Genomic DNA, 27,055 nt, shown 5'->3' on the forward strand with positions numbered 1-27,055 from the left:
AGATAATCCTAGCAATTAATTCACTCACTTTGTTTATCTGGGAACGTCTTTACTTTGCCTGCATTTGTGAAGAATAGTTTTGCTGGATGTAGAACCCTTGGTTGACAGTTTTTTCTTCCAGCACTTTGAAAATATCATTCCATTCCACCGTTTCAAACCAGGAGTCAACAGATCGTTGTATTGATGCTCCTCTGTGTGCAACGAGTCCTTTTTCTCTTAATGCTTTCAAGGTTTTTATCTATAAGTGTTTGACGTCCACCTGTTTTTCTAGGTGTGAATGTCTTTGTATTTATCCTGCGTGGGATTTGTTGAGCTTCTTAGATGTATAATTCATGTTTTTCATCGGATTTGGATGGCTTTCGGCCATGATTTCCTCAACTCTCTTTTGCCGCTTTCTTTCTTCCTTCTTCTGAAACTCTCTTTGCGCGTGTGTTAGTGTGCCTGGCGCTGTCCCAGAGATTCCGCTGTGGCAGAAGTTCCTGGTTCATTGAGCTGGGCAGGGGGTGGGAAGAGCCCCAGGCCAAAATGCCACACATGCCCTCTTTCCTTCCCTGGGGATCCACAGTTTTCAAGTATAAACGTTTCCTGGGTTGTTGTATGCCCTTGGTCAGTTTCAAGTGCCGAAATGGTGGGTTTTGTCAGTTTTGTGCTTTATTAGAGAGAGGATTGCCAGTCTTCTCATTCGGCCATAGTCCAAAGTCCCACCCCTTCATCTTGCTAAGTTGACCTTCAAAAAGGATGTATTGACTTACACTCCAAGGGCGTTAATTTTCTCATTAAATACCTCTTACCTGAAATGGAATTGGAATTTTACTAAAAAGTTTTAAAAGTTGATTTGCCTCAGTGGGGTAAGCGGTTGGGTCCCCAAGAGTTGGGTCCCAGCGAACAGCGGTGGGGTTCACTGCAGCGTTAATCTCACAGGAGCCCAGCATTTGGGATGCTGAGCTGTGGTTTTGGTTAGATCACTTGGGATGTTGTCTGACGTGTAGTCGGTGCTCAAAAACTGTTGAAATGAAGAGACTACATGGCAAGATACATTTTAAGTAAAAAAAAACAAATCCACGTTACAGAACAGTGTATTGACATGAACCTAGTTATAAAAAACGTAGCACTTCACCCCCCCTCCAGAAAGGGTGCTGGTTCTCTGGTCGTGTACACGTGTGTATCTGGAATGCGCAGGAGAAGGTGAAGAGGACAGAGCACACTGTGAACCGTGGGCACCTCTAGAGACAGGTGGCAGGACCCCACCTTCGGCTGGAGGTGGTCCCCAGGAGACAGAATCTCGGGGCACATCCACCCACGGAGGTGACATTTTAGATTCCGACAGAGCTACCAAACGTGCTAGGAGGGCATTCCTGGGTGGGACTGGGGGCCGTGCAGGCAGCTTTGCTTTTCTCCGTGTGGCTTCTGTATTGTTGGAATTTTCACAGCAGGAGTGTATTTGTGACTCTTGTGTGAGTGAAGTTTCTTCTTTCCCAAGAGTAAATTGAAACAGATCGGTCCTCTGAAACGTGGGGCGGATTCAATCCTTCATTTCTCTCGTTTCTACTTTGCAGTGACATGGGCTCCAGGGCCGGCTACCCCGCTCAGGTGTACAAAACAGCCAGCGCAGAGACTCCCCGGCCCTCGCAGCTAGCCCAGCCCAGCGCCTTCCAGCTCTCCGCCTCTGTCCCCAAGTCCTTCTTCTCCAAGCAGCCTGTGCGCAATAAACACCCAGCAGGCTGGAAGAGGACGGACGAGCCCCCACCGCGGCCGCTGCCCTTCACTGACCCCAAGAAGTAAGTGCCCGGACGCCCCGTGAGGCATAGCTGGAGCGTCTCTGGGCAGGGGAGGGGACAGCACCTCTGTCCTCATTCAGTAGGACACTGCACCAGTTTGCGCCAGGACCACAGCTGTGAACAGGCAGAGATTCCCGCCCCCGGGGAGCTGACGTTCGGGTTGGGGAGATAGACTACAAATAGAGTAACTAAGGAAAGGACGCAGTAGGTCAGTGGTGGCTGGCGCTGTGCAGTGTGCGGATGAGGAGCATCCCAGGCAGAGGGATGACCGCTTCAGAGATGCTGAGGGGGGAGCGCGCTTGGTGTGCGGGAGGGCGGCTGGGATGGCTGCAGCAGTGAGCACGTGCAGTCAGAGACGCCTTAGGGACTGACCATGGAGGGTCTTGTGGGCCACCTCTAAGGGCTTTAGCGTCTGCTCAGAGTGACATGGCTTCACGGGAGGGTGTGGCGCACAGGAGGGACATGATCTAAACGGTGTTCACAGGGTCCCTGTGGCTGCATGGGGTCACGACCAGCAAGGAACTGGGAGACCAGGGAGGGGCTGCTGAGATGGCCCAGGCAGGAGCAGGGTGGAGGCCGAGGAAGGGGAGAAGGAGCGGCCTCAGGATAGGTTCTCAGATGGCAGCAGACTGGGTTACTAGCAGAGTGGATGTGGAGCGAGAGAGGGCGAGGGTGAAGAGGATGCCAGGTCTCGTAGCCTCAGGGGTGGCTTTGCCTTGAGCTGAGAGGAGGACCCAGTGAGGAGCAGGCTGGAGAGAGAAACCTGGGTGTCGTCAGCATAGAGGCACGAGGCTGGAGCAGCTGACTAGGCCGGGAGTGTGGGTAGAGAGGCGGGGAGGTGTCAGACTGGGCCTGAGCCCCTCGGTGATTAGAGAGGAGGAGGACCAGCAGAGGAGGCTGAGAAGGAGGCGCCCGGGGGTGATGGACCACGAGCGGTCAGCTGGGACGGAGCCCCGTGGAGCTGACTCGGGGGTGCAGGAGGAGAGAAGGGGAGCAGACGTGGAGGCTGCCGTGTGAGCAGCTCGTTTGAGGTTTTGCTGCAAATCGAAAGAGAGACAAGAAGTACGCAGGTAGGAGAGAGCCGTCGTTTCTTCATGATAGGGGACTGTGGTGTCTGACATTCACTGAGTGCTGGCTGTGTGCCAGGCTCGGTTCTGAGTTCTTAGATGTGAGTTAGTTCACTGAATCCTCAGCAGCTCCGTGAGGTGAACCTACTGTTCGCCCCATTTTACAGATGAGGCTCCTGAGGCCGAGTCGTGCAGCTGGTCAGGGATGGTGCTTGGATCAGAGCCTGGGAACCTGGCCCAGGGCTCCCTTCTGCTGGGTCTGAGGGCGTCTACCATCCTCCATTCTGTTCTTTGTAAGGTCATCTTTCATGACTTGGATGGGGCCATTCAAATGTGGGGGTGACACAGAGATCATAAGGAAGTAGAATCAGCGTCCCTGGAGATGTCGAGGGGAAGCACGCTGAATCACCCTGAGAATCCAGTTCACACACCTCCCTGACAGCCAGGGGCATTCTGGGAATGAGTCCCCGTCCTCCAGGCCCCTGGTTAAAGACTCCAGTGCCACCCCCCGCCCCCCCAGGGTTAGTGAGAGCCGCTCACGTTTCTGAGCACGTTTCATACCAGGCCCTGGTGCGCCGTGTGCTTGGGCCGACTCCCGTCCACCCCGTGTGACCACCCCACACCCCCTCCTCACTCCACAGGCCACCCGCAGGGCCGTGGCAGTGGCTCCTCACCGCCTGGGGCTCGCCCCAGAGCTTCAGGCCCTCCACACAGGCCCAATCTGCTGCCATCTCCTCAGAAGGGCCTTCATGGCCCCTTCTGTCATTCTGTCATTTTTCTGTTTCACAGCCCATCCCCACCCCCACCCCCTGGGAAAGCAGGTGGCACTGTCTTGGTGACAAGACACTAGTGGCCTGCCTGGCACTCTGGGTGCCCCATCGTGAAGCTCTGAGGCAGGCATCTCGCTTCATTGTCACTGCAACCCCGTAGGGTATGTAAGGCCCACTCTTAGGGTGGCCCAGGCTCAGGCGGTGCTGAAGGTTCGAAGTCCCAGATCAAGGTGTCAGCGCAGGTTCCCTCCGAGGGCGTGAAGAGGGATGTGCCCCCTGCCTCCCTGTCATCTGCTCTTGTGCTGATCTGCTGGCCATCTGGGGAGTCCTCGGCCTGCAGATGCGTCTCCCCTCCTCTGCCTTCTTCGCCAGGCTTCCTGTCCTCCCTGTGCGCGTGTCTGTGTCCACGTTGCCCCTTTTTGTGAGGACACCCACCATGTTCAGGTCCGCCCTGACTGCCAGGTTGTACCTTGGTTACCTCTGTAGCGACCCTGTTTCCACTTAGGTCACATTGCAAGACCCTCCAGGTTAGGACTTCAGTGCATCTTTGGGAAGACCCATAACACCTGTCGCGACCTCAGCACACGGGCCCTGCCCTGGAGAAGGTCTCCCAGCGCACTCCAGGCTCACCCCTCCCGCAGAGCCCGCGCCCCCTCCCTTCCGTGGGCCCAGCCCAGCGCCCATCCGGAGGTCATCTCCTGGTGACCGCCTTCCTGTCTGTCGCCCCCACTGAGCTGAGAGTCCTGGGAGAGCAGGGACACCCCAAGCCCCACCCAGGGCCCTGGACGTAGTACATGCTCAGAAAATATGCCTGGATATAGGACAACCCTAAAAACCAGCCCCTTCCCAATGGGAAGATCCGAGAAGCCCTTCACGTAACGTGTGTGTCCGTGTGAACGTATGTAAGCTGAATCTATAAAGTATTTGGGGACACAAATAAGATAACTCCATGGATTCTTACAATATTTATTAATTTATCGATACGTTTTTAAAATCCCATGCATAAGATAATACGCTAGTCTAGAGTGACTGCTTTTGTCCACATACTCCCCTTTCATAAAGCCGTTTTATTCAAACTCTCCCCGAGCATTTTGGAGGTTAGTGTCTCTGTCATTGTTACAGTCACTTGTGAGTCACCTAACCCAGTTTTCCAGAAAACATTGTCATCACTTCCAACTAAATTATTTGAGGTTAAGCATGTGTTTTTTTGATCTGTGTATGATGCTGTTGCTAAAATTTTATCCCGAGGCACAAGAATTTATTTGCATAACATTTACCTACATTTACAGACAGCTGCCCTGCCAGACACCGTCACAGCCCTTTACCTGCGTAAATTCATGTACTTTCTGAGTCCGGAACAGTAGGCGTGGGCCCTTGGCACCCCATTTTCCAGATGAGAAAAATCGAGGTCCTGAATGGTTGAGACACTTGCCCAGATTCACTTGGTCAGTTCAGGTTCATCACTGCAAGTGTATGATGATTGGTTTTGTAATTTGTCCCCACAAGGTCACCACGTATTATGAGCCCATCCCCCCAGGAGTAGTTACCACATCCGTGCCCTAACTTTCTTGGCCTCCATTCTCTGGTCAGGGCACACTGCCTTTCAGCCAGGCCACTCTGCGCCGGCTGTCCAGGCCTGGCCCCAGGAGAGGGATCCTATTCTTATTGCCATTTCCAGATGAGGAAACTGAGGCACGGTTAGAAGTGCCTAGCCCAGGTCGCCCAGTGAGACGGGGCAGAGCCAGCTCCATACCCGGCAAGATCAGGAGCAGAGCGTCTCGTCCCGGGAGAGACTCAAGGCGGACCCCGTCCAAGGCAGGGACTCGTATGTTCTGAGGACTCGTTTCTTGGAGGGAAGCGGCCCCCTGTATTTGGGCATGTGCTCTGTTGGTTGAACGACAGATGGAGTGAGCTGGGGGAGGGCAGAGAGTCTGTGTGAGGGGACCGAGTGCATCTGCCTCGGGAGCGGGCCGCAAAGCCCCTTCTGACCACTTGGTCCCAGGACCCTCAGCTTGTTGGCCTGCCTTCTCCAGCCATTGGGGGGCAGAGCCACATGGGGTCAGGGTGGGTCCTCGTGGGCTGCTCACCCCTCCAGTTCCCTCTCCTTAAATTGGGGTGACAGTCCCACCTCCAGAGTTGTGCAGACTTGCTTCGTTAATCCATTAATCCATGTGGCCCAGTACTGAGTTCGAGCTGCCCGGGGCTTCACAGGGGCGGGTGTGACGGGGCCCAGGGGATCCAGGCTCACAGGGAGCAGGCAGCACCAGTGTCCCTGGCCCTGCCCTGTGGCCGTCCTGGGCACCTCCTCCCTGGCAGTCTCATCTCAGCCCAGGTGAAGGGCTGGCACTGCCCCAGCAGGCCAGTGGCCCTTGGCCTCCTCGAGAAGCTTCCCAGGGCTGGCATAGCCAGGACGGGCCTCTCCTCCTCCAGAGAGGGCCACGCTGCCACCCTTCCTCTGGGTGTTAACCGGGTCAGCGACACCACGGAGGGTTGTCATGAGGTGCATGTGGCTTGGCCCCTGACTCCACAACCCAGGCCCACTGAGGGGGAGACAGGCCCTGGGGACCACACCCTGTGCTGCCTGAAGGTGGAGCAGTGGCTGGGGGCCGCCCCTGAGGGCCCAGGCCCCAAGCATCCTCATCCACAAGAGGGACAGCCCCCCTCCTGTTGGGCCTCCAAGGGGATGAGGTGAAGGAATGCGGGCACAGAGCGGCCCGGCCTGGGAGAGGGTGAGCACTGGCTCAGAGGCGCTTGGCTGTTGTTAGCCAGGCTGGCGGGAACTGGCATCTGGAGGGTGACACCTGGCACTCGGGCCCCTCCTTGCTGGGGTTTCGGGCCTGGGTCCAGCTCAGTGCAGCCATGGCAGGAGCCGAGGAGGCCTCTCCCCAGCGTCAGGGGCAGGGTTGGCCCCTCTCCCAGCATCCTTCTAGGAAAACCCACCAGCCACCTGCCATGCCGTGCAGACCTGGTGCGTGTCCTCGCCAGCCATGGGGCAATGATGCTAATCAGCTTATTAACCGGCCCGGGAGCTGCCCCAGGTGGAGGCTTGCAGTCGCGGGATGGGGCCCAGCCAAGCTGCAGCCTCTGGTCGCCCTCCACTTCTGGCGCTCCCCTCACAGGAACAAGACACGGCTCTTGCCGGGGTCCTGACTGCAGAGCCTTCTCTGTAATGTTTCTGTCTTTTTCTTTTCTAACGTAAGTGGTTTAATGCCACAACATGACAGGATCCCAGTTCAGACAACACGGGCAAAGCAGAGATGCTGTCCAGGGCCCGTCAGTCAGGACCTTCTGGATGTTTCTTCATTTGCTTTTTGAAAAGTCAAACACGCACAGGGTGAAAACCAAACCAGCAGAAAAGGGTTTGCCGTGAAAACCGAGGCTCTCTCCGGCCCCGGCCCCCGCCTCCAGCCCCCTCCCCAGAGTGGCTGTCATTTCATTTCTCCTGCATCCTTCCAGAACATTCCCAGCACCACCAGGCGTGTGGTTGTGCATCCCTCACAGCCCCTTCTATTTACCAGTGTGGCCACCTCCTCTCTCTGCCCTCAGCCTTTTCTGCCTGCTCTTTTCTCTCCAGATGCCTTGGTGACAGTTCCATATCAGACCGTAGACAGGGAGCTCGTCTTGTTGAACCGTCAGAGAGTGTCCAGTTCACCCTCAGAGGCTGTGAGGCTCTAACAGTGGAGGAGAGCGGAGATCTTGAGAAAAAGGAAAAGGATCAGAGATTTATAAGGCCAGTTTGGTTTTTTAACCTGGAATTAATACCATTTTGAATTATTGCTTGGGATGTGCAATTTAGAAAATACATTGGGGGCCGGCCCTGTGGCGCAGTGGTTAAGTTCACATGCTCCACTTTGGTGGACCAGGTTCACAGGTTTGGATCCCAGGCATGGACATAGACGGCTCATCAGCCATGCTGTGTTGGTGACTCACATTAAAAATAGACAAAGATTGGCAATAGATGTTCGCTCAGGGCCAATCTTCCTCAGCAAAAAAACAAAAGAAAATACATTGGAAAATTCTTCCAGAAGAAAGAGAATAAGAGCAAAAATGATGAATTTGACTCTCCAAACTGAATTTCATCGTACTTCTTCCTGTTAGACGTGTCATGGCAGCCCACGGATAGTGTCAGGCTGTGGGACCTGCAGGGGATGAGATAGGTGCAGACTTGAGGGTCAAGGGAGAAGGTTCTAGCATGATTTCCTCGGGTGAGCCAGCCCTCCACTGTAGAATTAGGATGTCCCACTAGAGTCCTGGAGGTCCTAGGGGCGGGAAGGTGACTTTAGCAAATGGACACAAATTAAACAGAACGGGGAAGGAATACTTCCGTCCTTTGGCTCGGTTTTTCAGAGTATCTCTATACTTTGTTCTGTTTTATAAAAGTCACTTACACCTGTGAAAGGAAGGAAAAAAGTAAGGAGGGCTGGAAGGAAGAAGGTAGGGAAGCTGGTCGGTTGGTTAGAAGGAGGGGTGGTTCCATGTCCTCCACGTTTAGCAGGCACTGTCGGGGTGCACCCCGTGTGGCCTGCCCTGTTCCGACACTGGCCATAGAGTGCAGAGGGCTGCAGGGGAGGTGGGAGGAGTGGGGCCAAAACGCACAGGTACACACAGTGAGAAAGCAGCACAGGAACTGATGACCGTGCGCTCCTGGGCTGGGAGGAGCCCCAGAAGGTCCAGCGGTCAGACGAGGCCTCTCTGAGGAGGTCACACTTGAGCTAAGCTGGATGGATGAGAAGCTGCCAGTCATGGGGAATACTGGAGAGGGCACTCTGGGCAGACAGAACAGCCAGTGCAAAGGCCCTGAGGCAGGAACGTGCCCGGTGTGTTTAAGGAATGTTGGGAGGCCTGTGTGGGAGGAGATGAGGACAAATTGTTCAGACCTCATGGGCTGTGGTGAGGAACGTAGTTTGAAAGTGAATCCCCCACATATCCACCTTTTGAGCCGAGAGTTTGGTAAACTTGATATGCCAAGCTAAGCGCTCTGTGAGTTTTGCTTTCTAAAAATGAATTCACACTATGCGTACCACTGCTTTATTCCCCTGACGGGTCTGGGAGAAGCTCTTGCCGTGTCGTGCGAGTCAGCTCCTCTTGTCTCTGGCAGCTACAGGGTCTTGTCTTCTGGGGCCCCGCCCTTCTCCTGCCCACCGATTCTGTGCGCTTCACAGGCAGGACCCTGTGAAGTGTCCCTGGCACCCGTGGGTCCACACGAGCCTCTCTGAAGGACACACTCCCAGAAGGAGAGCACACTTTAAAGTTTCCAGCAGGTCTTGTGACCGCCCTCCAGAGGAGAGCCTGTGGACAGTGCCCCTTTTTTGCGGTATAGGCAGCGAGGGCCCAGCCGCTCCCCCCGGGGGAGACGGGCACCGCACATCGTGTGTCCTCGCTGAGTCTCATTCTCCCCGTGCAGGGGCTTCTGGGAAATGGCGAAATCCAAAGGGAACGCGGGGGGGTCAGTCCCCTCCTAGCTCCCATGGGAGGAACGCGTGCTCCGGGGTTTCTGCGTCTCTCCGTCCTTCTCTCTCGGATCTGAAGGTTTTCCCTTGCCCAGTGAAGGCCCTCAGAGAGCTCCCTAATGCAGCCAGACCCCCAGCCCGGGCGTTCTCATTTGGGAGGAATATGACCTGACAAAGCCTGCCGCCCGCCCGCCCTCGCTTTGTTAAAGTCCCAAGGCTGGCAGCTGAGGAGAGAGACGACGTCGACCTCAGAACCATGGGGAGCCCCACAGCTTCTGTCCCCACGGGCCAAAGACTTCTGTCTTGAGTTACAAAGTGATGAAGTCTAGGTGTCAGCTTTTGTAAAACTGGTTTTTGTTATCATTGTTGTCATAACATGTGATTCTGGTACAGTAAATTCAGACAGTTCAGAAGGGGATCAGATGAAAAAGTCCTGTTTTTCCACTTCCTAATGACTCCTCCTTTCAAGAGGTCATCATTGTTCATTGTTTCTTCCAGAATGTTCTTTCCGCATATAAAAGCGTATTATTAAGCCAAAGGCGGCTATGTTCCACACACCATACGTCTTCTGGGGGCCGTCTTTTGTGATAGAAACATGGTGGTCCAGCACGGTGACCCCTGGAGACTCTGCAGCCTCGTGGCCCTGGCTGGCATCTCGACTCCTCCACTCAGGCCATGTGTCTTTGGACAAGTGTCATGTAGTCACTTTCTCTCTCCGTGCCTCAGTTTCCCATCTGTACAATGGGGGGGGGCATAGGAATAGTGGCTCCGGGGGGAGCTGCCATGTGGGTTTAACAAGTGGGCTTACACAGAGCCCTCGGGATGGGGGATGGTGCCCGGCGCACGGCGAGGGCTGTCCCCCTGTTAGCTGTCATTATTTGTCCCCCGGTGATGGCGACACATCAATTCAGGGACCCAGTTTTCACTGGGGAGGTAAGACCTGAGCCTACAGGCTGGGCCAGAACCGGAAGGCAAGAGGAGGCGTCAGGGGCAGTCTCAGGAGTGGAGGACATGGTGTCCCGCGGGCGCCAGCCGTGGCCGGGAGAGGGCCCGGGAGCCACGGGATGACAACCTGTGGAGCCAGCAGAGGGCGAGGGAGCCGCCGAGCAGGGTGGGTGCTGGTCAGGGTGCTGGTCACCCTCCAGTAAACGGTGAGAGCCCTCAGCCCTCACTTTCCAAGCGTCCGCGCCATGTGAGGCGCCGGCCAGCCCTGTGCAGCAAAGCCCCCAGCTCTGCGAGGTCAGGGTGTTCTCCCATAAACAAACCAGCATCAGAGAGGTGGTACGATCCGCCCAGGGTCGCACAGCAGGAACAGGCAGAGCCGGGACTCAGACGCAGGCCCATCCACCTCCAGGCTCCTGCTTTTAACCCCAGGCTGTGCTTCAGTGGCTTTTAGCCCACAGAGCATTCTGGAAGGTGGTACAAGGTCGGCTTTGGGAATGCCGAAGAGGGGGATGGTTGTTGGAGTGGCCAGGCTCGCAGGCCGACTTCTGGAGCGGGAAGTCCAGTGGAACAGTGGGCACGGTGGCAGTCAGGGCTCTAGGCTCCCGCTCAGGGCAAGCCACCCCATGATGCATGAGCTCTCCTACCCCACGTGACAGATGAGGAGCCCGAGGTCAGGCAGGTCTGATGATAGGCCCTGGGGCACCCGGGCCGGGGCTGCTGCCTGGGGCCCTGTACTTCCCACAGAGGCCAGTCCTCCCCAGGGGACTGTCTGTTTGGGAGGCCCCATCCCTCCTCTCTGACTGGAAGCCCTGGTCTTGGCCCCCCCCGCCCCATCTCTCACCAAACAACTGCAGGAGCCTCCCCGCTGCCTCCTGTCCCCACTCCCATGAGGGTCTCTTTTCTCTCCAGCAGCCAGAGCCAGTCCTCCCAAAGCGCAGATGAGGAGCAGCACTCCCCAGCTCAGAGTCCGGGGGCTCCCGCATGCAGCCAGGTCCCCTCTGAGGCTCACCGTTCCCTCACGTCTGCCCCCGCCCCTCCCGGGCCCCTCCCTCCACCCCTCGGCCTGCTCACACCCTCTGCCCCCCTGGGCCTCACCCCCCTCACACCTCCTGGCCTGGGATGCTCCTCCGCCCTGTGGCTCCCTCCCTCCACCCAGGACCCTGCTCAGCAGTGACCTCCTCAGGAACGCCATCCTCCATCCCTATGGCTCCTTATCCACTTACCAAGCTCTCTTTTTCTTCAAAACCCTTCTCTCTACCGCACCTCATGGGGTCTCCCTTTCCATTCAGTTGCTCATTGTAGGTCTCCCCTCCTGGAGGTTGGCTCCACGTTCACGGCTGAACCCCGCGCCCCACCCCGCACCAGAGAAGGTTCCCAGGAGGTATTTGTGGGCTGAGGGAACAAGCGGACAAGCGGAGTCCCGCTTCTATCGCACTCCGCCAGGTGAAGTGGACACGGCTGCGGCCTCTCACCCAGGGCAGCCAGCCTTCTCGGGTCAGGACAGCTTGGAGAAGCCACTCGAGCCTGCCCGAGACCCTCTGACCCGACCCTCTCGTTCCAGGCAGGTGGACACCAACACGAAAAACGTCTTCGGGCAGCCGCGGCTGCGGGCATCTCTCCGAGACCTGCGCTCCCCGCGGAAGAACTACAAATCCACCATCGAGGACGACCTGAAGAAGCTCATCATCATGGACAACCTGGCGCCCGAGCAGGAGCGGGAGGCAGGCGTACGTGGCAGGGCCGGGGGCGGGGGGCGGCCAGCTGCCTACAGAGTCAGGACGTCCCATGGTTCCGGGACAGAATCAGTGTGAACCGGCCTGGGCGGGCTCGTGGGGAAGTTATCCCAATAGTACCGCATGTGGCCAGAAAAGGACGCTGTCGTTGGTCCTCATGTCCTTCTCATGGGGCCCGGGGGGCAGGCGGTGCTGGCCCTCCAGAACCTGGTGGGCCACAAGTTGGGGAGGTGGTATCCCCAGGGGGAAACCAGGGTGCTTTGACCAGAAAGGGGGCAGGGTTGGACGCTGGGTGCGTAAGCGCCACTGATGACCAGGCCGGGAAGAAATCTCAGAGCACGGTGACCATGGCCAGGCTGTGACGCGCCACACGTCCACCCTGTCTCGGCAGCAGTCGCCACAGAAGAGCCTGCAGCGGACGCTGTCGGATGAGAGCCTGTGCAGCGGGCGGCGGGAGCCCAGCTTCGCCAGCCCTGCCGGCCTGGAGCCCGGGCTGCCCAGCGACGTGCTCTTCACCAGCACCTGCGCCTTCCCCTCCAGCACGCTGCCCGCCCGCCGCCAGCACCAGCACCCCCACCCCCCCGGCCCCAGCGGCCCTGGCACGGGCCCTGCCCCCGGCAACGGCTTCCCCGAGAAGAAATGTGAGCCGGGACTCTGGGGGTGGCAGGGGGCGACCCCAGGGCTGGGAAGCGGGGGCATCACCACTGGAGGTTGTTGGTGTCAGTGTCAGCTGAGGGAGGGATCTGGGGGGCACATGAGCATGGAGGGGGGCCCTGATGGTTGGGCACTGAGTGTCACCCTCGGGGCAAGGGATGTTAGCCGAGCATCTAGGGATCACCTAGGATGCAGAGCGCCCAAGGATTGGGGTTGTCTGAGACCAGAGAGAGGACATCAGACTGGAGAGCTCATCGTGGGGCCCCGAGGGTGGGGTGTCTATTTGCTGCTCCCCACTCCTGGTTCCAGCACCAGACAGATTGCTTCATGAGTGTTGACTGACTTAGCTGACTCACCCGAAGTCTGCCACCTCTTGCGGGGGGTGCAGGGGTGTGACTCCCCCACCCCTTTGTTCATCCTCAGATATTTACCGGCTGTCCCTTGTGAAGGGGCACCGTGCACACAGCCCCATCAAAAAGCTGAGCGCTAGCTGGGGGTGGCCGTGGCTTTGTCCACCCTGTCGTCCCTTATCCATGACCCCAAAGGCTCTGAAATTGAAATGCAGCACAGAAGCTGGGGCCAAACTCATTGGGTGGCGAGACCCAAACCTGGGCCGCCATGAGGCTGTTTCTGGTCCTTTAGCCCACTCAGTGTCAGCCATCACTGCTCCCCGCAGACACTGGGGTGTCAACTATGGGGTCCTCCCCAACCTCTCTGGGGGTGTTAGGAATATACAGCATCAGCACAGCTTTCTCAGATCCAAACAGATCGTGACTTCAGAGATGTGTCCATCCCAAGGGTTTTGGTTGAGGTCCCGTATCATCTATTTTTACTTTTTTTTTCCCCCCAAGGAAGATTATCCCTTAGCTAACATCTGCCAATCTTCCTCTTTTTGCTGAGGAAGACTGGCCCTGAGCTAACATCTGTGCCCATCTTCCTCTATTTTATATGTGGGACTCCCACCACAGCATGGCTTTTTGCTAAGTGGTGCCATATCCGCACCTGGGATCTGAACCGGCAAACCCAGGCCACCGAAGTGGAACATGCGCACTTAACCACTGTGCCACCAGGCCGGCCCCCCATATCATCTAGAAGGAGCCTCTGGTACACTGCTCTCCAGTGTCTGGGTCCATATCCCTTGTCCTGGTGTTTTGGGGCCCCCCGGCTGCTGGCTCCTGGTGGGGGTCCGATGGCTTCCACACACTGCACCTCCAGAAATAAACTTCTGATCCCACACCCAGATCTCCCTGTCTCCCTTAGTGCCAGCGGTCTCCCACTCTGCCCAGGCCAGAACCTCGATGACATCCTGGGCCCCCCCATCACATACCCACACCCACTCTCCAGGAAACATTTCTCATTCTGCCTACAAAATAGATCCGGGAGGGGCCGGCCCGGTGGCGCAGCGGTTAAGTTCACATGTTTCGCTTCAGCTGCCCAGGGTTCGCCGGTTTGGATCCCGGATGTGGACATGGCACTGCTTGGCACACCACATTGTGGCAGGCGTCCCACATATAAAGTAGAGGAAGATGGGCACGGATCTCAGCTCAGGGCCAGTCTTAGCTCAGGGCTAATCTTCCTCAAAAAAAAAAAAAAGAGATCCAGGATCTGCCCACTTGTCCCTCCACAGCCCTGCCTGCTGCTGTCCGCCCTCGTCTCCCTCCTGGACCAGCACAGCCTCCTCTCCGTCTCCCTGCTCCCCCCACTGTGACACACACACACACACACACACACACACACACACACGTCTGTCCCTACACATAGCCAGAGGGCGCCTGTGAGCACCCATGTTAGGTCACGTCCCTCCCTGCTCAGAGCCCTCCCGTGGCTCCACGGGAAGGGACAATGTCATCGTGGCCCACAAGGCCCCACACGGCCAGCCCTGTCACTTCTCTCACTTCACCTCCCTCTACTCTCTCCCTCTCGCTCTGTCCCAGCCGCACGGGCCTCCTCCGTCTTTCTGAACCTACAGTCACGTTCATGCCTCGGGGCTTTTGCACTGGCTGTTCCAGTTGCCTGGAATGCTCTTCCCCCACGGATCCCCCAGCTCACTCACTCCCCTCCTTCAGAGCTTTATTCAAACACCACATTCTCAGCAAGGCCTCCCCTCGCACCCTCATTAAATTGTACCCATGTGAACATGTGACTCCCCTCACCCTGCAGGGCATCTCCCTGGTGTTTTTCACCTAATAAAGATGACGTGTTTATCTCACTGTGTGTAATATTGTAACAATCGGGTATAAAGTGGAACCTGACATGTCAGTTGCTTTGTCTCGCCTGCCGTCCTCACCGTCCCCGTCTTTGCTCTCCCCGCCAGCCACCATCTCGGCCTCGGAGCTCTCGCTGGCTGACGGGCGGGACCGGCCGCTGCGGCGCCTCGACCCCGGGATGATGCCGCTGCCCGACACGGCCGCCGGCCTCGAGTGGTCCAGCCTGGTCAATGCAGCCAAGGCATACGAAGGTAGGCGCCTTCCACCAGCCTCGCCGGATCCCTACCCTTCTCCATTTCAGAAGGATCAGTGAGGGGCCTTGGGGCTTTGAAGGGGGACGCATTTGAGTCCCAGAATTGGGGAGCAGGCTTCACGTCCTACCCTGTCACTTGCTCGCTGTGCAGCCTGGGCGGGTGTCTTCATCTCTCTGATCCCCAGTGACTTTGTCTACAAAACAGGGATGTGACTGTTCCCACTGCCGGGGCCCCAGTGAGCAGTATATGAAATGCTGTGTGTGAAACGTGTCAGACACAGAACGAGCCCTCAACAGACGGTACCTTGTATTATTACAGGGCAACGTTGCCATAATCCAAACTGTATTTAAATTTGCTCTGGTTGCAACTGGCAGCAAACCCAAATTAACAATAACTGAAACATGCAAAGTTTTGTGGAGGTAAAAATCCTGGGACGGGGGACCGGCCTAGTGGTTGAGTTTGCGCTCCGCTTTGGCTGCCCAGGGGTTCATGGGTTTGGATCCCGGGTGTGGACATGGCACTGCTCATCAAGCCATGCGGTGGTGGCGTCCCACATACAAAGTAGAGGGAGATTGGCGCAGATGTTAGCTCAGGGCCAGTCTTCCTTACCAAAAAAAAAATCCTGGGGTGGGCACTCTGGGGCTGGTGTGGCACTTCCACAAGTTCACAAGGGCCTGGACTCCTTCCAGCCTCTGCTCTGCCATTTTGGGGGGCAGGGTTGGGGGGGGGGGGGTCATCCTCATGGTCCAAGATGGCTGCTGGAGCTCTGGCCATCAAGTTCAGCTCCCACCAGCAGGAGAGAGGACACATCCCCTCCCCTTACGGATGCTTCCCGAAGCCTCACCCTCCTCCTGTGCTGACTTCCATTGGCCAGAGCATCACACACAGCCACACTTAGCTGCAGGCAGGCTAGGAGATGAGGCCATGTGCCCAGCTAAAATGTGGGATTAAGTTATTACGGAAAACGGGAAACCGATCCTGAGGAACAGCTAGCGTTCTCTGCTATTTCCTTCCCACCTGACCTTGGGCGAGCAGCTTCACCTTCCTGAGCCTCAGTTTCCTCATCTGTACAGTGGGACTCAGGGTGATCCCTGACAGACACGAGCATGTTCTTCTGGCTCACGTTTCCATCTTTTAGGCCACTCCTTTGCTGTGCCTCCTCCAAGAAGCCCTCCCTGATATCCCCCATCTGGATCAGGCACTGCCCCTGTGATCCCACTGCCCTGACCCCCTTCCTGTGCTGTGCCTATCCCAGCCCTGACCACTCTGGGCCGTCACTGTCTCATGATGTGTCTCTCTCCCTATCGGGCTGGGAGGGCAGGACCCAGGGCTGCCTCAGTCACCACTGGGTGCCCAGCATGGGTCTGGCAGAGCAGGATCCGTCAGTGCAGATGCAGAGGGTGCCTGTGCTTCATGTTGCCCCGATTGAGCAGTCCGCATGTGGCAGGAGGCCCCAGAGGAAGCTTCCTTCCTCATCTGCTCTCGTTCGTTTCTTCTGTCCATCCTGCAGCCTCTCCTGGCCGCAGGCTGTGGCGGTTAGGCCCCAGGGGGACAGGGGGGCCACCGGGCAGGGGGGAGTGGTCAGAGAATGCCGGCCGGGCCTCTGGTCTACCCCAGTCTTAGGCTCCGGCACCAGTAGAGCAGGGCTGCCGGGCAGCAGCCCAGTGCTGCAGGTGGATCTGAGCCTTTGGAGGCCTGACTCCCTCAGTGGGGAGAGGGTTACTCGGGGCGCTTCTTGGAGGAGGCAGCTGTGCAGCAGGAGCCCCTCCTGAGCCGGCGCTTTGTCGCTTTACAAACAGTAGCTCTTCCCATCCAGTCTGAGGGGTGTGTTAGGATTCCCATTTACTGATGGGGAAACCGAGGCTCGGCTGCCAGAGTCACCTGGCCAGGACATATGGGTCAGGATTTGAACCCACTCCTGAACAGCCCTCCGTTGTTCAGAGAACAGACCGTTTACAGGGAAAGGACTCAGTGGCCCTCAGCTTCTGAGGACTCCGCTCAGCCTCTCCTAACAAGACAGGTGCAGTGGGAGCTCCTGGCGCTTCCTGCCCTCACAGGACTGCGGGGATGGAGCGTGACGGTGCGGGGGCGGGGGGCGGGCAAGCAGGGAAGGGCCCCATGTGCATTGCAGGCGTGAGCAGGGTACAGGCCCCCGTGGAGGGCGGCTTGGCCGTCCCTGCCCCAAGCCTGACAGTGCCCCTCCTCCGGCCGACAGCTCCCAGGAGCCGGGGTGTGGGGACAGCCTTCCCCCTGTGTGAGCCAGTGACCGTCGTCATGGCCCATCTGGCCTGGCGTCGTTCCTCTTGCTCCCCCGCCGTCCAGAAGGCCACAGTGGGCAGCAGGGGTGATTCCTGGAGAAACAAGAACCCCGAATATTTTATTGGTTCATTGGTTGACTCCACAGACTGGATGCTGGTGGCCCAAGGACTTCGCGTGCCGCCTATAAGTCCCAGGACTGTCAGGCTGTGCAGGACTGGGGTCCAGGCAGTGCGGGGCCCGGAGAGTGGAGGACACGGTGTCTCCTGAGGGAGGGAGGATCGCCAGGGGTTGGAAAGGAAGCCCGAGCTGCGGCCTGGGTCCTAGCCCCAGCCTTGCCGCTGGTGGGTGGGCTGGGTGACAGGCTGGCTTCTGTGGCCTCAGTTTGCCCATCTGTAAAGTCAGATCCTAGTCCCGCCCTGCAGGGGGCTCTGAGCATTAAGTGGATTTACATAGATTCACCGTTTATAACGCCTGTGTGTCCCTGGGACGTTTGGGATTTTGCCGAGATTTGGGAGCCAGGAGGGGTCTGAGGGCCTTTATTGAGCGTCCCCTGCAGGTCTCCATGGGGCCTGCAGAGGGGCCCTCCCTCCCCAGGCTCCCGGAGCAGTGGGCAGGGTCTGCTCCAGCCCAGGGCTCTTGATTGTATGGGGTGTGCGGGCCAGGCTGTGTCCCGGGAGGAATGCAGGGAGTGGGGCCAGGTGCTGGGCCGGCTTCTGCCCCCGGGTCTCCCGGCATCCTATCCTGGTCCTGTGCCCGCGGGAGGCGGATGGCCAGCTCCAGGCCTCTCCCTGGAGACCCGGAGGCCGTCTGGGGAAGGCAGAGCTGTCCAGACACTGACCCACCCAGCCATGGGCCCTTATCCCAGGGCCCTGCCCCTGCTCCGCACCCCACAGCCACCGCTTTACCCTCCTGCCCGTGTCTGTGGGAAACGCACCCACGGGTGGGAAAGCTCAGGGAGCCAGCTCGGTGGCGCTGGGTCCTCACCCAGACTGTGCGTCAGTCACCCAGGGAGCTGTTTCCTCCTCCTTTATGAAATTAACAAATGCAGCGCAGTGACAGCATGGAGGTTACGGGGGGGGGGGGGGGGGGGGCGGGGGGGGCGGTCAGGTGGGGGGCGCAGCTGAGAGGCCTGGAAGGAAATGCGGATACCATAGTGGCAGTTACTGCCCTGGAGCTGGGAGGGGGCCAGTCCGGGAGTGGAGTCATGGTGCCTTCAGCTCATTGTAAGGTTTGATTTTTTTAGTGAAGATATATGTGGGTTATCCTGTGCCGGTCGATTATATGGAAAAGACTAGGGGCCAGCCCGGTGGCACAGCGGTTAAGTGCGCACGTTCCGCTTCTCGGCGGCCCAGGGTTTGCTGGTTCAGATCCCGGGTGCGGACATGGCACCACTTGGCAAAAAGCCATGCTGTGGTAGGCGTCCCACGTATAAAGTAGAGGAAGATGGGCATGGATTTTAGCTCAGGGCCAGTCTTCCTCAGCAAAAAGAGGAGGATTGGCAGCAGTTAGCTCAGGGCTAATCTTCCTCAAAAAAAAATAATAAAAATAAATGGAAAAGACTAAAGGAGTTATTGTTAATTTGGGTAGGTGCGTCCGTGGCATAGTAGTTTTGTTAAAAAAAAAAAAAAAAAACTAACAGGAGAGATACTTAGTGATGTTTCTTCAGGTGAAACACAAATACAGAGATGTCTGGGATTTGCTTTAAAATATTCCAGAAAACAAAAAAGTAAAGGGGATCACCTTCTATGGTATCAGAAAATAGGGAAGGGCTAAAAAAAATAAAAGGGGATAGGGCGTGTCAAAGGGACCCAGGAGCCAACCTGGAGCGCTCCCGGTGGCCTACGGTGGAAGGATTGAGCGACAAAATCAATAGCGGTCGTCTTGGATTATAACCCGAGGAATAAAATGAATACCCGAGTCCATTCTCTTACAAGTAAATAACTTAATACACAGATGGGGGTAACGCGGCAACTCTTGGTCACAGGAGGGTTCCAATTCATAAATCTAGAAGGCACAGGGGGAGCAGAGAATCCTCAGGACGACACTGTGATTGTTGATGAGTGCTGAAATTCGTGGGGAAGCTTTCAGCAGAAGCAGGATGCTGACATAGCCTCAGTGTCTGCCTCAGAATATTCTGGATTATTGTGCTCTCCACAGATGCTTTTCTGCTCTCCTTTTGAGTGGGGGCTGGACTTAGTTCCCCACTTCTAACAAATTGAGTATGGAAAGAGAAAAACAGTAACTTCACGGTGGACAGAGTGGGCAGACAGCACCGTAACCAGGCGTTCGAGGTCACCATCGCCGGCGACCAGACGCGTGACATCATGGACCCCTGGTACAGTGCACTGAGAGGGACACACCACCTGTCTCGTCTTCCCCCAAATCCATGAAAACATCAGACACACCGAACCTGAGGGACATTCCACCAAGCCTGACGAGAACACTTTGGGTGTGAACGTCACGAAATGCAAGGACAGCTGAAAAACTGTCCCGGGTTGGAGGAGACCCAGAGATGTGGCAACTGAGTGCCACATGGGATCTGATGAGACCCCAGGTCAGGGAAAGGACACGGGTGGGAAACAGGTGCCACCCGCAGAAAGTGTGTAGTTGAGTGAATAATGGGGACCGGTGTCAGTTTCTAGTTTGCTCACAGTGTCCCGGTTATCTGAGAAGTCACGTCGGGGGAGGCTGGGTGGACGGGACACAGGAGTCTCTCCCATCTCTGCAGCTCCTCTGTAAACCTAGTTATTTCCAAATGAAAAGTTGTTTTAAATTGAGGAAACAGTTGGGGGAAGGTTCTTGCAAATGGGCACAGGAGACTTCCCGGGGAGTAGGTATGTTCGTGATCTTGAGGATGGCGATGGAGGCACAGTGTGTGTAACATGCCTCACAACTTCTCGAGTTAGACGCTTTCCACATGTGCAGCGTACTGTATGTGAATTCAGCCTCACTAAACTGTTTTGGTTTTTTTGTTTAAGGAAGATTAGCCCTGAGTTAACATCTGCCAATCCTCCTCTTTTTTGCTGAGGAAGACTGGCCCTGAGCTAACATCTGTGCCCATCTTCCTCCACTTTATATGTGGGACACCTCCCACACCATGGCTTGCCAAGTGGTGCATAGGTCTGCGCCCAGGATCCGAACCAGCGAACCCCAGACCACCTAAGCAGAACATGCAAACTTAACTGCTGCCCCACTGGGCTGGCCACTCAATAAACTGTTTTTAAAAAGTAAAGGAGAGGAGCCGGCCTGGTTGTGTAGTGGTTGGGTTCATGCACTCTGCTTTGACAGCCTGGGGTTCGCAGGTTCAGATCCCAGACACAGACCTACACACCACTCATCAAGCCATGCTGTGGCAGCATCGCACATAAAAAATAGAGGAGGATGGGCACCAGACATTAGCTCAGGGCCAATCTTCCTCACCAAAAAAAAAAGAAAAGTAAAGGAGAGGAGTAATCAGAAGAATGAAAAACAGCAAGGAAATGCTGGGGGGGAAGCCAGGGTGTGTTGAAACTGGTGATGGGTTCAGGAGGACTCATGATGCTATCTTCTCTGCTTTGGGGCCACGTTTGAAGTTGTTCATATAAAAATATTTTCAAAGAGAATATTAAATCCAAGGCAGAATACAAGAGCTATGAAGGATATTAGCGAATCAGGGAAATTTTAAGATGATTCTATTAGACAGTGTATGGTATAAATGTTAAATTTCTTGAATGTGATAGTGTGCTGTGTCCTTACTTTTTGGAGAAGTGTAGTGAAGTCCATAAGGTAAGGGACCGTGACGTTGGCAGTTTACTCTCAAAGATTAAGGGAAAAAATATACACACACGCCGATAAGGAGAGAAAGAGACACTGTGGCAAGATGTGAATAATTGGAGAGTCTAAGGGAAGGGTGTTCAGGTTTTACTGTGCTGCTGTTCACGCACAGAAGTGTAAACAGTTGCTCGCTGGCGGTGTGTGTGCGCTGCCCCTGGCGGTGCCCTCTCCCCGGGGCACACGCGCAGACCTGCCTGCTGCCTGGGTCCACGTGGTCCCCTGTCCGGCTGCCCTGGGGCTCCCTGACCCGCTTTTCGAGGGCAGCAATTCCTGCCGTCACAGGGCAGCTAAAAATGCAGGTGCTCAGGCCGAACCCAGAGCGTCACGTGTCTGCGTGGGACCCAGGGATCCCCGCTTTAACTGGCAGCCCCCCGTGACTTCTCCCCCCGTATACACGATATTCTCTGCTGCACTTTTCCTTTGAAATTTCGCAGACACGCTCAGAGCTAGAGCGTAGCAAACCCCAACCTGGCCACCAGCCAGCTTCGACCCGGTCCACTGACTCACTGATGACACCAGGTCACTGGCGCTGACTTGGGTTGGGTCCTTCCTCACACTGTCATTTCACTCATTCCTCTGTGCCTTGAGTTGGGTGTAAAGTGGCCATTGGATCTAGAAGGATCCGAATCAGGGTGGGGTTTGCTGGTTCTCCTTATTTGGTTTTTTGGCAAGAATCCCCCCCAGGTGCTTGCGCGATCTCACAGAAGTGGCATGGGGAGTGTCTCGGGGATGTGCAGGGGGAGGCGTGGCTTGTCGGTCTGGGGGCCCTGCCAACCCTGCTCCCCCCTCTCTCCCCGGCAGTGCAAAGAGCCGTCTCGCTCTTCTCTCTCAACGACCCAACTCTGAGCCCGGACGTCCCACCTGCTCACAGTGCTGTCCACAGCCACCTGAGCCTGGAGAGGGGGCCCGCGACCCCCAGGACCACCCCCACCATGAGGTGAGCTTTCCCTGGGTGCACCCAGGGGCCCGGCCACCCAAGGCCCAGGAGGCGGCCCGCCCGCACAGTGAAAGAGGGACACCGGGCAGGAGGCAGGTGCTGCAGTCAGCCCGCCACCCGCCAGGCAAAGCCAGGATCATCTCCTCGCACGTCACTGACAGTAGGGCCCCCCCCCACCGTCTGCCCAGCTCGGGGCCCTGCTCTCTGCCTCAGTTTCCCCTTTGTCTGCTCCTGGGTCTCCTCCACGGATTCCTCAATTATGCAAACGTTCGCCTGCCCTTTGCCTTCCCCCGCCCCACAGGTCCTGTGCTGGGCTCTCTGGGGACCGAGTCACTGGTGACTGAGGCCCAGGCTCTGCTCACGAGGCTCTCGGGGGCAGGAGGACAGAGACAAATGTGCGTTTGTCTCCTCCCCTTTAGTGCTCCATGTCTGTCGGCACTCGCTTGGCAGAGACTAGAATTAAAAAGCGGGAGAGAGAATGGGCAGGGCGTGTATGCACGTCCCTGGATCTCAGTAGTGCGTTTCACACTCAGCTGCACTCCTGGCCGTGCCCGGCGTCCGGGCCCTGAGCTTCGGGCACTGTGAGCGCTGTTCCAGGGCGGCTTTTCTCTTCTTGGTTTGGCTTCCCGCGCTGGCTGCAGAACTCAGCCCCCTCCAGAGCTGTGCCCCCAGGATGACAGGACTAGGCAGTGACTGCCAGTGCAGCCGGGGTGGGGACAGGGCGGGGGCGGAAATGGAGGACCTGTGGCCTCTGGGCACACACCTTCGCCCCCTTTGCCCCTAAACTGGTGACCTCCTCCCCCCGCCTCCACCTCCCCTGCAGCCCCTGGTCCCCAAGGTCCAGGACTGTGATGGGAGGAAGGGCTGGGGGGGGCGGAAGGGCCGAGTGCTCCCCGCTCCCTGGGCCGAGACCCCTGCCTCTCTCCTCATCTGCTGCAGCCCCCGCTTCCCCGCACCCCCAGCGGCTGTGTGCATCCCTCAGTGCTCCCACGACGCCAGCCTCACCCACAGACTGCCCTCGCTGGGTGGAGCTTGGGGGGAGGGCTGGCTTCCGGCTTCCCCCGGAGCTGCTCCTCCCAGCGCCCCTCGGGGCTTTGCAAGGAGAGGACTCCCCAGAACCTTGGGGGCAGAGGGGCCTGTGCCCCATGTTCCTCCTAGCTCTGGGCCTTAGGCCTGACCCTGTCCCCTGTCCCTGCAGCGAGGAGCCGCCCCTGGATCTGACAGGCAAGGTGTACCAGCTGGAGGTGATGCTGAAGCAGCTGCACACGGACCTCCAGAAGGTAAGGCAACCAGGCAGCCGCCTCATGTGGCACGCACCTCCCAATTCCACTTCCAGACGCTCTGGGGGCCAGCGAGACTGAGGCCCATGTCCCAACCCACCCCTTCTATTCCAGGGGAGGCCGCCACCTTTGAATGTAGTCAAGACTAAAGAGAAAAAAGTGACAATACTGGCACCAGCCCAGTGGCATAGTGGTTAAGTTCATGCACTCCACTTCGGCAGCCCAGGGTTTGCAGGTTCAGATTCCAGGTGTGGACCTAGCACCGCTCATCAAGCCATGCTGTGCCAGGCATCCCACGTACAAGATAGAAAAAGATGGGCACGGATGTTAGCTCAGGGCCAATCTTCCTCACCAAAAAAAAAAAAAAAAAAAAAGTGAAGGCTGGTAAGCACACGGAGAAATTCTCATTCATTCTTGGAGGGAGAATAAATTGGCTCAACCTTTTTGGGGGGCAGCTGGACAATATTTATCAAAAATGTAATTGCAGGATGTTCATTGCTGCACTATTAGCAATAAAAAGTTGGAGCCAGTGCAGCCATTCCTTCACGGGAGAAAGTTATGTGAATGACAGGACACCCATGCAGCGGAATATCCTGCAGCCAATTAAAATAATAACAGAAATCTGTATATTTACCAACATACAAAAGAAGTCCAGTAAGTAAAAAACTAAGCAAGCAGCAGCACTGTTTCCTGGAACAGCACACACTTAAATGTTTACCATCCACGAGTCAGAGGGGCATGCAGAAGGCAACCTTCCGGATTGTTCCGCATCCTCATCTCCAGGGTGTGGAAGAGGGAGGAGAGAGAGGTCAGAGGATGCCGACTTGTTGTTTTATGTACTCTGGGGTGAAAGGCAAATGGTGGCAGAGTAGAACGTGCGGGTCTCAAGCACAGGACTCCAGGGGCCCGGGTTCAGCCCCACCCCACCGCTCGATGCTGTGTGACCTCGGACAAGTCACTGCCCTGGGATGTCCATGATCCTGGAAGGGCGTCTCAGAAGAGGCCGTGGAGCCTGTGCGGCAGCCCCACACCCACTTCCCAGCTCCACACCTGCTCTTCCGGGAAAATGGGGGTGACAGCAGTCCCCAAGTCCTTGGGCGGCTGTGAGGGTGAAATGAGGTGACGATAATGACAGTGGGGTTTGGCGAACGGTTACTCCACATTAGGCTGTGTCTCAAGAGCTTGGCATATATGTCCTCATAGAAACCTCAGCCACCCCTCTTAGAGCTGAGGGACCCAGGGCCCAGAGAGGTGCAGCGACCTCCCCAGGGTTGCTCAGCTGTCGAGAAGCAGAGCTGGGATGGGAACCTTGGCAGCCTGGCTCTATCCCACAGCCGAGCCGGGGCTCCCCAGTCCGGGAGCCACTGGCTGTGCCGCCTGCTGATGCCCGGCCCCACCCACAGGAGAAGCAGGACAAGGCCGTGCTGCAGTCGGAGGTGGCCAGCCTGCGGGAGAACAACCAGCGGCTGCAGGAGGAGTCACAGGCCGCCAGCGAGCAGCTGCGCAAGTTCGCTGAGATCTTCTGCAGGGACAAGAAGGACCTGTGAGACGGAGAGGCCGCGGCCCCTGCTCCCTTCTCCCTCAGCTCGCTCCGGGTTGCAGGCGTGACCAAGAGAACCCAGCCAGGGCCCTGCCGCCCTCCCGGTGGACACGGAAACCCCAGACGGCAGTGGGCCCTGAGCCAGGCCTCACCGGGGCTGGGGGCCAGGGTGGACTCATGGTCCCCGAGCCCCAGAGGGTGACATGGTCTCAGGCCTCCCTCTGAACTGCCTGTCTCCGCTCCCGGGGGGCTGGGCTGTGCCCACAACGCCCCGGGGGCCCATCCTGCCCTCCCCATCCAGCCTCTTCCTAGGACCAAGCCATCGGAAGCTGGAGGAAGGGGAGGGAGGGCAGGAGCGAGGCTCAGACCTCAGCACTCCAGGAGTTCACGACCAGCTGGCTTCCCCACATACGACAGAGCCTGGGCTGCATGAAAGTCACAGCGTGAAAGCCACCGTCCTTCCCCGAGGCCCCGGAGAGAGGAGGCCCCAGGGGAAACAGTGCCCTTGCTCCAAAAAGCACGGACATGACCCCTCCCACCCCATCCTTCCGAAAGCAGACAGGAGCACTTTCTTAGAGGCTCAGTGGTTTTCTTGGGGGTCCCAGGATGGAGAGCAGAAATCCCAGCATCCAGAGGCAGCGTCTCGGAGGGAGCGCCCTCTTTGCACACGTGGGACCGTTTACACGGTCTGTTTCTATCGGCCCTTGCCCGCCAGCAGCCTCGGCGCCTGGGCCCCTCCACTTCCAGCTGCTGCCCACCAGGCCCGGGGCAGAGCCCCCCAGCCTCACCGGCCCCGACCACGCAGCGACAGCTCTGGGCTGGAGAGAGACAGCCTTCATCTCTTCTCCGGGTCTGCTTGCCCTTCTCGGCCCGGCTCGCAGGCCCCCCCCGCCCGGGGTGGCCTCCCCGTGCGCCCCCACGGGGTGCTGCTTCTCTAAAGGCAATAAGGGGCAGCTGGCCAGCAGCCAGGCCGGTGTGGTACTACACTGTTCACCCAGGAAACAGAGTTTCTTTTTTTCCTTTAAAAACAAAACAAAAAAATATATATATATTTATTTTTTCATGTAGAGTTGCGCCAGAACAAGTCCTTATGGCCACAATCTGTGGATCCCCCCAACCTCCAGCTGAGGATCAAGGCGCGTCCCCCGAGGGCTGGGGCTGCACAGAGGACTAGGAGGGACAGACAGGGTGGGCGGGCGGGTTTCCCTTAGGGGGAGCCACCAGGCAGGGCGTTGTGCGGGCCTGGCTCAGGCTGGGAGCACCAGGCGGCCAGCCCTTGTCCAGAGATCCCACCGCCTTCTCTTTGGGGCCAGAAACCTCAGGGAAGGGGGTTCTGGGGACCACACAGGACACAGGCACTCGGGCAGGTACCAGGCTGGATGAGCAGGGGTGAGAGCAAAGGGCGCCCCTTTGTGCCCCCCTGCCATCCCCCTCTGCCCGCAGCCCCGCCCCGGGGAGCCCTCAGCCCTGCCGGCTCCTCCATCGGGGGGGGGGGGGGGGGGGGGGGGGGTGAGGCGGGACCAGCTCGGTCCTCAGCCCTGGCCAACTACTGTGACGTCTCTGCCCCTCTCCCTGGACCCCCTTTTCCAGAAGGTTCTCCAGGATCACCCCACCCCCCCTCCTCGGACCCTAACCTGGAGACCACCCTCCCCCCCTTTTTTAAGTCATCTCCTCACCTCTTCAGATCATTCAAATCATTTTGGGGACCTAATCATGTACATTGACAAGTGTAAATTATGATTTTGGGTTTTGTTTTCTGTTGTTTTTTTTTAAGGATCTCTGCAAAACAAATCTATTTAATTTGAGATTGGTGTTCTATCCGACGGCTGAAGAGAGCGGGAGCATTTTTTTCATGTGTTGATTTGTTTCATTTGGATTTTTTATTTTTATTTTTTTTTTTTCCTATTCCTGTCTTGAGATTTTCTGGCATGTTTCTGGAGGTTTCAAAGGAAATAAATGTTTCATAGAAACGGCTCGTGTGCTCACTAGCTGGGCAGCTGCCTGGAGTCACTGACGAGAGGGTGTGGTCCAGCGTGGGCCCCCTCCCTGTCCCCGTTGTCCCAAGCACTGTGACACACACTTCCCTAAGAGCCCGGGAACACCAGCCTTGCAAATTTCTTTTCCTCGAAACCCAGACAACAGAAATCTATCACGCGGAATGTCAAAGTCCTTAAGTTAAAAAGCAGGAGATTGTCCCCCGGAAGTCCCGTACCGGTGGCCCGACAGCCAGACCCAGCCCACGGAGTTGTGTTGGCTTTAGAATTACTGTCCCCTTTAGAACTCTGGAGACCAGGTGTCAGGAAAGCCAATCTCCAGCTCAGTAAATGTCTCCTTCGCAGCAAGTCTGGGGCTGAGTCTGGGGCCTCTG

At 57.2% G+C, this 27,055-nt stretch overlaps 1 protein-coding gene across 4 annotated transcripts in view; it reads left to right on the forward strand.

The window, feature by feature from the left end:
* Window positions 1–26,657, forward strand: part of SIPA1L3 (signal induced proliferation associated 1 like 3) — a 93,023-nt gene extending 66,366 nt beyond the window's left edge. Inside the window, exons 14-20 of one of the 4 annotated variants that reach the window (XM_070557636.1) lie at window positions 1,557–1,778; window positions 11,572–11,737; window positions 12,135–12,384; window positions 14,712–14,855; window positions 21,732–21,867; window positions 23,066–23,147; window positions 24,551–26,657. In XM_070557636.1, coding sequence (XP_070413737.1) covers window positions 1,557–1,778; window positions 11,572–11,737; window positions 12,135–12,384; window positions 14,712–14,855; window positions 21,732–21,867; window positions 23,066–23,147; window positions 24,551–24,694 — 1,144 coding nt within the window. In that variant the 3' untranslated portion in view covers window positions 24,695–26,657. The remainder of the gene's footprint in view (window positions 1–1,556; window positions 1,779–11,571; window positions 11,738–12,134; window positions 12,385–14,711; window positions 14,856–21,731; window positions 21,868–23,065; window positions 23,148–24,550) is intronic. The other 3 variants (XM_070557637.1, XM_070557639.1, XM_070557640.1) reach the window with 3 other exon arrangements.
* The last annotated feature ends 398 nt before the right edge of the window (window positions 26,658–27,055 follow it).

This window comes from Equus przewalskii, chromosome 9 (assembly GCF_037783145.1).
Source record: "Equus przewalskii isolate Varuska chromosome 9, EquPr2, whole genome shotgun sequence".
NCBI lineage: Eukaryota > Metazoa > Chordata > Mammalia > Perissodactyla > Equidae > Equus > Equus przewalskii.